At 33.5% G+C, this 11,863-nt stretch overlaps 2 protein-coding genes across 2 annotated transcripts; one reads left to right on the top strand and one right to left on the bottom strand.

Annotated features, from left to right (window-relative positions):
• The first annotated feature begins 3,500 nt into the window (after positions 1–3,500).
• Positions 3,501–9,011, top strand: LOC107015037 (RNA-dependent RNA polymerase 2). The gene is made up of 4 exons (XM_015215190.2): positions 3,501–4,157; positions 5,898–7,801; positions 7,892–8,042; positions 8,123–9,011. The coding sequence occupies exons 1-4, from the start codon at positions 3,621–3,623 to the stop codon at positions 8,900–8,902; spliced, it is 3,372 nt and encodes a 1,123-aa protein (XP_015070676.1). The 5' UTR covers positions 3,501–3,620; the 3' UTR covers positions 8,903–9,011.
• Positions 9,012–10,264: 1,253 nt separating this feature from the next.
• Positions 10,265–11,291, bottom strand: LOC107013701. Its single transcript, XM_015213575.2, has one exon. The coding sequence runs from the start codon at positions 10,982–10,984 to the stop codon at positions 10,529–10,531; it is 456 nt and encodes a 151-aa protein (XP_015069061.1). The 5' UTR covers positions 10,985–11,291; the 3' UTR covers positions 10,265–10,528.
• Positions 11,292–11,863: the final 572 nt, after the last annotated feature.

Below are 11,863 nucleotides of genomic sequence, written 5' to 3'. Positions count from 1 at the left end.
AAGACAATTACGTTTTTCTATATTTTACCTTCAACTTTAAATAGTAGCACTACTTATTTTTCAAATCATTTTTTAAGACATCATTAATAAGGAATAATTTAGTAAAATATCTATATCAATAATTATTTTCTTAATGGATCTGACAAACAAAAATGAACGGATGAAGTAAAATGTTGAACGATATTAAGTCGAATTTAGAAATATTTAAAGCAGCAGTTGAAAAAAATGTTTCAAAAATTCATAGCAATTTTTATTTATCGAATTTGTTTCAAACTCTTTGATATTTAATTAGAGATATCAAATTTGAGTCTATAAATATAAATTAACCTTGATAGAGAATTCGAATAAGAGCGTTTAAAATTATAATGTAAATAACAAACCAACATTAAATTTATCGCCAAAATTCTCACTGGCGCTATGATGCGACTATTTTTTCTCTTTTCATTTTCTTTTAACTTCTCCTGTAATCCTTCTCCAAATCAGTTTTATTTTAATTGATTGGGCCCTACGCATTTCAAAAAACAGAAGAAATATTTCTATAAAAATTCATTCGTATCTTTTCTCTCCAAATTCTCCTAAAATCTCTCCCCAAGTCAATTTTTTTTTCTAAATACATATATTTTCGTCTTATATACTTATAATTATACAAATAAAAATCTTCTTCTACTAGTTTTCTTTTGCATTTCTATCTTTCTTATAAAAATACAAATTATATAAATTACGATGTATAATTTGTATTGTATAAAGTTAGAGAAAGATTTGATATATAATGTTTTTATTTCGGTTCAATTGTATATAAATTCAAATATTACGCAGACATACAAACACAATCATTGAGACATATATATTAGTTACATATACACAATTGAATGAGAGGCTGTCAGCGATTTATACAAATGAGAGACTGTCACCGGTTTATACAAAGGAGAGACTGTCAGCGATTTATACACATGAGAGGCTGCTAGTGATTTATACTATGGAGAAACTGGCAACGATTTATACAAATTAGAGGATGTCATCGATTTATACAAAGGAGAGGCTGCTTGCAATTTATACAAATGAGAGACTATCAACGATTTATACAAATGAGAGGTTGCCAACGATTTATACAAATAAGATGCTACCAACAATTTTATACAAATCTGATGCCCCAACGATTTATACAATTTGATGCTCCATAGCAAACTAAGTTTGCTATGGAGCGCAATTATGCGAACTATAGCTATAATATACAAATATAATTATGTTTGTTATATATGAAAGTTGCTAATTAATTAATTGACATATCTCACAAGTTTGATTGATTTTTATTCAATAATAATAATTTTTTATCATAATAAATTTTTTATTTTATCTATGTTTTGTATTATTTATATATATTATATTGTATATGTATATATTACTTTATGTATTATCCCAAAAAAATAGGTAACAAATAAACAAAAAGATTTCTCTTTACAATATTTTTCAACAATATTTATCTATGTACAATATTAATTGAAACTTTGAATATGTGCATTTTGAATAATTAAATAAACAATGAAATTAAAGTTTATGTATTAGATGTTTAACATAGTTTCTCTTTATATAATTATTTTTTATTCTATTTCGTATTTTGATTCTCAAAAGCATTTTTTAAAGAAAATTAGTCAAGAACAAATTACTTATCAAAAACATTTTTCAAAAAATTTATCAAATACAAATTATTTTTTTAATCAAAAATGCTATTTTGAAAGAGCGTTTCTAAAAGTAAACAATTCTTAACTGGAATGACAAAGAGACTCTAACCTAAAAGGCTAAATGTATTTATTATTGTATTACTATTTTAACACTATTAAATCTAAATGTATTATTGTTCTTATACTCTTCTTGTTCAATTTTTCTCTCTGTTTTGGAATTGGGCTATTCAATTACTCAACTCTCAAGCTTGATTGCTAAGCTAACACACCACTTGATAATCGTATGATAATCGTAAATCCCTTATCAAATAATTTAATATCATACTGAATGACTAAAAAATAAATATATTTTAATCTTAATAACCAATAAATAAGGAATTTGAAAATATTCTGTAATGATAATATTATAGAAAAATAAAATTGTGTATATAGATATTTTTTCAATATGGTATTTAATAATAATAAAAAAACAAAAAGAAGTAAGACAAAAAATTAAAATAAACAAAATATTATTTATGTTTTTTGTTACTTATATCACCTTATGAACTGTGAACATGGTAAGTTGCTATTTTTCATTAATTATTTTGTTATCTTAAAAGTTAAAAAGCGTATCATTTCATTCATTAGCATTTAGCGACATTAATTGTCTTCTATATTTCAAAAACATGCTCCATGTATATAATTTTGAATTTTGAGGTGTGAATTTAATAAAAAGTTACTTCGTAAAAAATAAATATATTTTTTATTTATTTTTACTTGTCACTTATTTTTAAAAATAGATTTATATTTTTAATTGTCACTATTAACATATCAAGAAAAAATAATTATTTTTTCATGTTATATTCATAATATTAAATGTTTATTTTCCAAAATATCATTTAATAGGAGATAGTTTGGTAAAATACATATATCAATAATTATTTTTTAATGAATGTGACAAGTAAAAGTGAACGAATGGAGTAAAATATTGCCCGATATCAAGTTGAATTTAGAAATATTTAAAGTTGAAGTTGACAAAAATATTTCAAAATTCGTAACAACTTTTTTTTATCAAATTTGTTACAAACTCTTTCATATTTAATTGGAGGTATTAAATTCGAGTATCTTCAAATATAAAATAACCTTTTGGTAGAGGGTTCAAGTAGGACCATTAAGAGAAGGGTTTTTAGAAAAGAATGTGTACTACGATCGGAAAGTTCTCGCAAAGAGAATAAGATGTTGCTCCCCTTTCCTCTTTCTTTTCTGGCTTTCCTAATCTTCCTCTCTAACGCGACCGGGTGAAAGAAAAGTCGCAAAATATGACTGATTAACTGACGTTTAGGGGAGGTGAGTCTTGTCTACTTTCATATTTCATATCCTTTTCGTCATACTTCCTCTTCTCATTCTCAGCTTTTTCTTCCTACCGACCTCGCCTGTACACCAAACTGATCTGATTCACAGCGAGTTGCTCTTCTAGGTGCGCATTGATGGATGCCAAGATGAAGACTCGATCGACGATAGTTTAACGAACTATTTTTACCATATGCATATGAAGAAGTTTAGAAGTACATGCTTTACTAATAGATTATATCTCATAATAAGAAAGTATATTATTTACGATCTCTTCGATCGACGTTAGTTATTTTTATAATGTGTGTCATATAAACAAGCTCAGCAAGCCTTCTAAAAAGTACGTGCTTTTCTAATAGGAAATGTCTGATAATTGTTAATCCGTTACAAAATAAATTAATATCAAAATAATTAGCTAAACAATTAATATATTTTAAAATTTATAACTAATAATCAATCCGTTAAATAAAATTATGCGTCCGATAAGCAGCCTAGGTTCAAGTCCCGGATATAGACATGGAGCGGAGCAAAGAATATTGGGGCACGCAGCACTAGCAAGAAAATAGCAGTAAAAGCCGCATTAAGCTTTCCGATTCATCATTCGAACAAGTCATGGGGGTTGAGAAGAGAGCTACAGCAACTGTGAGGGTCTCAAATATACCCCAATCTGCTATAGCTAAAGATCTTTTCAACTTCTTCGACTCTTTAATCGGCAAAGGATCAGTCTTTGCCTGTGATATTCACTCTGAGCATAAGAATTGGAAATCGAGAGGCCATGGTAGAGTTCAATTCGAGACATTGCAAGACAAATTACACTGTTTATCACTAGCGGAGCAAGGGAATCTTCTCTTTAAAGGGCACCAACTCTCACTGGTCTCGTCTTTCGATGATATCATTACAAGGCCCGTTGAACCTAAGTGCAGATTCCAGGCCGGAATCTTGCATACTGGGTTACTGGTCGAGAAAGATGTTATGCAGGTTTTGGAGACTTGGGAAGATGTGAAAACATTGATCATGCCGGAAAGGAAGTGTCTTGAGTTTTGGGTTAGTCATGCAGAGGAGTGTTATAGGTTGGAAGTACAGTTTGGCGATGTTACCGAGGGTACTCTGTGCTCTTTGGAAAACCAAAAATCTGCACTTCTTTTGAAGGTTTGATTTTTCTGCTACCCATCTTTAAATTTTTACTTTTTTTACATTTAGGGCTTGGAATATGTTGTGAGTTGTGTGTGTGTAAGCGTTTAGACTTCATATAATAGTGATATAATTTCAAGGGTTGAAGAAGAAAATATAAATGGTAGAGTAAAAGCTCACCTGTAGAAACTAACAAGAGCTGTTTATAGCACTGCAAATGGATTTCAATGATATAAGTAAGAATAAATAGGCTAGTAGCATGATTTCGAAAGCATGCTCAGCTGAACTCACACAGTTACTAGTTCACAGGGATGGAGTCACAATGGAAAGAGAATCAATTAGATTAATGCTTAGTAGAACTTCTAATGTAAAACTACTTTGGAACGAATGTGCTAACTTCCCAGACTTATAACAAACTGAGTTTACTTAATGAACCCATACATGCACTTATGCTAGCTGAACATTAGTCAGAACCTCCTGCTTCCAGTTCCAATTGTAATTTGTATCAAGTAACCCCAAAGCGTATTATATGCTTTAGTAAGGATGCAAGGATAAACTTTGCAGAGTGGCCTATAAAGTTGAACCTCATAATTTTTTTCTTCATCAGTTGCACATTTTCTTTTTGGTAAATCTTCAATTCAAAGGAGAAGGGCTTTCTTGGTTGTCTATGCAATGAAAAGTCATTCATAAGTTAAAATAAGCTGCAAAATCCATGCAGATCGTGAACTGCACAATTTTTGGGGAGATGTATTATGTTGTGGTGTGTTTCACTTTCACTATAGAAAGAAGTTGGTAGGACATTTTTGGACTTTTAGTTACCTTGAAACGTCAAGGATATTTAGTGCAAGTGAAAAAAAGGATATTATACAGAAAGTCAGAGGTAAAACTTCGAAGGAGGAATCACTACTCCTTATCAAAAGAAAAAGGAAGAGGAACCTGTGCTGTTCAGCACTTTTGTGCTGTGGTGAATTGAGGGAATCAGTTTTCTTCTGATCTTTTATGAAACTTGTTTACCGATTATACAGTTTACACAGTTTGCATGATTTCTGAGTTGTTAGATGATCCTGCCAAGTACCAAAAGTCTGCGACAGTTTGGATAATGAACAGGATGATTCCGAATCTGAAAAAGCCTCTGTTTAAAAATTAAAAAGCTAGGGAAGGATCAATAGAAGTCTTGACAATAACTTTGAGGCTAATAAGGCAATTTCCATGGCAGGTTAAATTAGATGGGATTGTGCATGGTTTAAGAACACTTTTATCATGCATTGACTAGTCTCTGACTTATAAAGAAGTCTGAGTTTGATTTCTTCCACTACTCATTAGAACAAAGGGATAACTGCTTTTTGTATTGATTTATGTGATACATGCAATAACAAATAACGATAGATAACATTCTTTCACTAGTGATTACTTTATAAAAGATATTCCTATGATATGACCTTGAAAAGAGACAAAAACTCGGAAAGAAGTGAAAATCCTCTGAAGGTAAATGGAGTAACATTATGCTGAAATAAAATTTTGGCATTTGTGAGATTTTACTATCCCTTAACCTTTATTTCTGAGGCATAAACTGTTTGTGGGGAATTCATACCTTTTTTCTTCTTTTTTTCTCGAAAGATGGACCATTTATGTCCTTCCAGGATGTAATATATCTTGTTTGGTTAGAGTCAAATTTACTATCTTCTATAAATATCTATTAGAAAAAAGAAACCAACCAAGGTGTTCTTTTTCATTTGAGCGAGTTTTTTTTGCTTTCAGCTAAAACATGCACCAAAGCTATACCAAAGAGTTTCTGGACCTGCAGTTGCTTCCAAGTTCAGTGCTGACAGGTATCATATCTGCAAGGAAGATTGTGAGTTTCTTTGGATTCGCACAACTGATTTTTCCAACATAAAGTCTATTGGATGTTCATCCTCTCTTTGCTGGGAAACTGAAGACGGATGGTTAAGTTCAGATTTGTTTTCTAGTTTGCCATGTTGCAACCAGGATGTGATAGATCTTGATCTGGATAAAGTAGGAGATATTTATTCTGGTTCTGAATTTGTTCCCCTTGTGAGGATCCCATCAGATCTGAAGCTACCTTACGAGATCCTTTTCCAGCTTAACTCCCTCGTACAGACTCAAAAAATTAGTCTTGGTGCTATTAATCCAAATCTCATAGAAGTTCTCAGCAAATTAGAATTGGACACTGCAATGATGATCCTTCAGAAAATGCATAAGTTGCAGTCAATCTGTTTCGACCCTTTGTTATTCATCAAGACACGCTTGCATGTTTTGGGTAAAAACGATAAGAACCAGCCTTCATCATCCTACAGCAGGTTAGTGAATCATAGCATGATGAGTGTTCACAGAGTCTTGGTAACACCATCAAAGATTTACTGCCTGGGTCCAGAGCTTGAAACCTCAAATTACATCGTAAAGAACTTTGCAGCACATGCTTCTGATTTCTTGAGAGTAACTTTTGTGGAGGAGGATTGGGGTAAACTTTTTCCTAATGCTGTTTCTATGAGTGTTGAACAAGGTATCTTTGCAAAGCCTTATAGAACTAAAATCTATCATCGAATTTTGTCTATTCTTCGAGAAGGAATTGTTATTGGAACTAAAAGATTCTTTTTCCTGGCATTCTCGGCCAGTCAGCTACGCTCAAATTCAGTTTGGATGTTTGCTTCTAATGAATATGTCAAGGCAGAAGATATCAGAGAGTGGATGGGGTGCTTCAACAAGATCCGTAGTATCTCAAAATGTGCTGCAAGGATGGGTCAATTGTTTAGCACCTCTGTTCAAACAATGGAGGTTAAATTGCAGCATGTTGAGATTCTTCCAGATATTGAAGTAACCTCTGATGGTGTTAGTTATTGCTTCTCAGATGGTATTGGAAAGATTTCCCAAGCTTTTGCCCGACAAGTTGCTCAGAAATGTGGATTGAATCATACCCCATCAGCATTTCAAATAAGATATGGTGGTTATAAAGGTGTGATAGCTGTTGACCGCAATTCCTTTCGAAAGCTATCTCTTCGTGGCAGTATGCTCAAATTTGAATCAAAGAACAGGATGCTTAATATTACCAAGTGGAGTGATGCCATGCCTTGCTATCTGAATCGGGAGATTGTTATCCTTTTATCTACTTTGGGAGTTGAAGATAAATCTTTTGAAGACCTGCTAGATAATCATCTTTGTCTTCTGGGCAAGATGTTGACCACTAATGAGGCAGCTTTAGATGTTTTGGAGAGCATGGGTGGTGGTGAAGTAAAAAAAATCTTAATGAGGATGTTGCTACAAGGATACGCACCCAATCAGGAGCCTTATCTCTCGATGATGCTTCAATCACATTTTGAGAATCAAATTTCAGACCTAAGAAGTAGGTGTCGTATATTCATTCCAAAAGGTCGAATTCTAGTAGGATGCCTAGATGAAACAGGTATATTGAAGTATGGCCAGGTTTATGTACGAATAACCATGACTAAGGCTGAGCTACAAAATGGTCAGCAAAATTTCTTCCAGAAGGTGGATGAAACAACTGCTGTAGTAAGAGGTAAGGTTGTAGTCACAAAAAATCCTTGTCTTCATCCTGGAGATGTAAGAGTACTTGAGGCTGTGTATGAGGTGACATTAGAGGAGAAGACCTGGGTGGATTGCATTATTTTTCCTCAGAAAGGAGAAAGGTAGATTTGAAATGTTCCCCATGTAATATTTGAGCAGAAAGGGAATCAAATGTTCTTTAATGCTCAAAAGTACTGAATTGTCATGTGCAGGCCTCATCCAAATGAATGCTCTGGTGGTGATCTTGATGGTGATCTTTATTTCATATGCTGGGATGAAAGTCTCATTCCTTGTCAAACAGTGACACCCATGGACTACACTGGGAGAAGACCTCGTATAATGGATCATGAAGTCACTCTAGAGGTAGCTTGAGCTATTTCTTCCATGAATCAAGAAATCTTTTTTTCTGAAAACCTCTTGTTTCTTTCCCTGATTTTTTGCAGGAAATTCAGAGATTTTTTGTTGATTACATGATTAGCGATACTCTAGGTGCAATCTCTACTGCACATTTGGTTCATGCAGATCGTGAACCAGATAAAGCTCTGAATTCAAAATGCCTCCAGTTAGCAACCCTTCATTCAATGGCTGTGGACTTTGCAAAAACTGGAGCTGCAGCTGAGATGCCCAGGTTTTTAAAACCAAGGGAGTTCCCCGATTTCATGGAGAGGTGGGACAAACCCATGTACATTTCTGAAGGGGTACTAGGGAAGCTTTATCGTGGTGTTATCAAGTCTTATATTCGTAAGAACTCAGATGACCTTTCTGCTGATAGAGCTATCCAGGATGCTTATGATCATGACCTTCTGGTCGAAGGTTACGAGGCCTTCACTGAAACTGCTAAAACTCACAAAGCAATGTACTTGGATAGCATGAACAGCTTACTCAACTACTATGGAGCAGAGAAAGAGGTTGAGATACTGACAGGCAATTTGCGCCAGAAGTCAGTGTATCTGCAGAGGGACAACAGGAGGTACTTTGAACTAAAAGATCGAATCTTGGTTTCTGCCAAAAGCTTACACAAGGAGGTCAAAGGGTGGTTCACTAGTTGCTGCCAGGAGGATGATCATCAGAAATTGGCTTCAGCATGGTATCATGTTACTTATCATCCTAGTTACTGCCACGAAAGTGCTAATTGTCTGGGCTTTCCCTGGGTAGTTGGTGACATTTTGCTTAATATAAAGTCTCATAATACCAGAAAACCATCCCCTAGTGTTCAACCATGAAAGCAAGTTTGTTGTTTTAATGCAAGACTTAAAAAGACTCTCTTGTCAGGAATGCTATCTAGGCAATCTGTTGTCGATCACTGTGAATAAAATCCTCATTCCTTACCCATTGCTTTCTGACCATCATACAATATTAGTCTTAAGTTCCTCAACATATTCTAATACGTCCGAGCTGGTGCATAATATCAGTTATGTTCGGACCAGCTTATGTTCTTCTCTAACGGTTCTGTGAAAATAATTGAAGCTAATGTTTTGCATTCATAACTGTAAAGTAGCAAATTTGTCACAGCCAAGTTGCCAGGTTCCAAAAGTTATACTTCCTCCGTAAGGATGATCTAGTTTGACTTGGAAGAATTTTTAATCTTATAGTTATAAATTGAAGTTATGTCAAATGTATCAAAATATCATTTAATTTTGTGGTGTTAAACATGTCATGTGAAAAGTTTAAAGTTAATGTGTTGCCAAAAAAGAAAAGAAGTCATTCTTTTTTAAGTAAACTAAAAAGAAAAGTACTGTCTTACGAGACTCCTAATCCTTATTTTCTTTGAATGAATTTGTCAGCATCTCACTACTTTAATTCGATTAAAAAGAATGGTGACCATGACATAATTTAATTTAGAAATCAAAATCTGGGTAATACTAGTTGACAGCTTTAGCAGAGTATAGAAAATAATAATTAAAAAGGAGCAAAAATGCAAAGAATGATCTCCACTTTGTGTTCTTTTTCCTTTGGATAAGGAGGTTTATCTCCACTTTACAAAATTGATAATTCCATGAACGGCGTTCTTTTTCTAATCCATTAAACCTTTATCTCCCAACAAAGCGAAAAGATCCAAATTCATCCAAATCACTTGATATTTCTTTATTTCATTACTCTTTTCCTCCATTAAATCTTTATCTACAGACCATAAAGGAATCGTAAAAGCTAAAACATCCAAATATCTCAAATACTTTTAGAAATTACTCAATTTTACTACTTTATATTTTTAATCTATTTATTAGTCTTAATCTTAACATCGAAAAATCATCTTGCGTTTCTTCTTATTCTTTTTTAATCATAATGAGTTCCAATGTAGAATGAGTGGACCTCACATGCTTAAATTCTTCAGAAGTAAAAGGTCCAAACTCTAAACCTACCCCTCAAATTTGAACTTCCGTTCGGGATCAAGAATAAAAATTTAAATTGTTCTAACGAATAGGGTAACATAAGACTATGAGGTTGTTTGGACTTCACCGAGATAAGTTTATCTCATTATGTATATGAAATAACTTATTTCATCACTATAACAAAATAATTCTATATTTTATCCTAAAATTATTATGCCTTGTGACTTCCACCAATCACCAAACGACTCCTAAAAGTTTAACCAAGAACATAATTACTCAAGTGGTAAGGATAAATTTAACCATTTTGCCAACAATAACAAAATAGTTTAGAGAAGTTGCTTTGTTCCTCCAATTAACCATTCAATATATTTATTTATGCACAAATTGACCAACTCATTAGCCCATTGAAATGTATAAACTAATTCTAAAATATAATATTGTATATACTATGACGAGTCCTGCTGAGCTGTAGGCTCTAACAAGTGAGAAATTATCTCCATTCTCCAGCACTGAACTCATTCAAACGAAATTAGGGCCATCCCTGCTCAAATCCAAGGACCCTCTAGCCGATGCCGGAATTGAAGCGTAACGCGTCGAGAAATCCCGGAGCCCGTACTCATCCTCCTCTCCATTAATAGTACCTTCGTCGAAATTTAACGCATAACTGAGAGGATCGTAGTGGAATTTCCCCTGCGTACCATTTTTGTTCCGATTGAAACGCCGGATAAAAGTTTTCCATCTCGGTCCCGCTACAATCTCCGACCATTCTCGTAGCTTCATTAAAGCGTTCATCCCTTTAGCCCAAACAGAACCTTCTTTCACTTCTTCAGTCTGTTCCTTACGCCACCATTTCAAGCCGGCGCCTGACGACAACGGAAAGCAAAAACAACAACGCCGATCCTCCGATGGCTGGGTGTATGTGTGTGAGAATTCAGGTGCCTCCATAGCTAAATCGTTCCACTGCAGGAATATCATACAGCGGCAGAGAATTGAGGGTTTTATATATAAAACAAATCCACTTGCGAAACTTGTCCTTTGCAGAGCTGTAACTGTTCAGGAGTCACTGGCACCGGGAATTACCGGTTTTAAATAATATAGCCTTACCGCCCACTTTGAGTACAGTTTTGGAGTTATATGACCGGCTCTCTCAATATTCTTTTTTTTTCAAAAGAGACTTCACTTGAGTATATTGTACAGCTACGCTAAATGGCTGTCACAACTCAGCCATAGCTTTTACTTTAAAAAAATTTATAAATTCAATCTAATTATCAACACTCCTCCCTTCGTCTTAATTAATTTTTTCTCTATATATATACTTGGTAAACTATTGGTTTAAATTTGGTATTATAGTGATTTTATATGTATATTTATGTTCCACGTTAAAAATATTGAATTCTTTATCATGCCAAGTGGCAGAGCTACGTGTAAGATTATGATTTGTTTTTTTGTCTTCTTATGTTTTGTTTTTCGGAAGAAAAAAAAAAATGGGTTGAATTCTTTCCATTGTTAAAATATCAATCCTGGCTTTTAGTACAAATATCCAGGTTGAGCGCCACAAAATATTCTGCTACGCGTCTCCAACAAATAATTAGGCATCATGCACAATGAATCAAGGATATTTATACAAACTTTTTGAGTGGATAATCAATCGTCTTTTTCTAACAGAAGGAACCTATATTCTTGCTCAACGTTTTTTTTTTTTTTTTTTTTTGTGAATCTTCCTCACTGGATTTTGATAGCCTTTATAATGTAATTTTTTATTTTTTTTTTAAAAAAAGGTGACATCAATGATTATAAAAATATATATAATCAGATTCCCGACCAAATGAAGTCAAGGTTTGCTCAAGTTTACGA

Source organism: Solanum pennellii, chromosome 3, assembly GCF_001406875.1.
Source record: "Solanum pennellii chromosome 3, SPENNV200".
Lineage (NCBI taxonomy): Eukaryota > Viridiplantae > Streptophyta > Magnoliopsida > Solanales > Solanaceae > Solanum > Solanum pennellii.
Note: the sequence above shows the minus strand (reverse complement) of the source record. Positions and strands in the feature narration are given on the sequence as shown.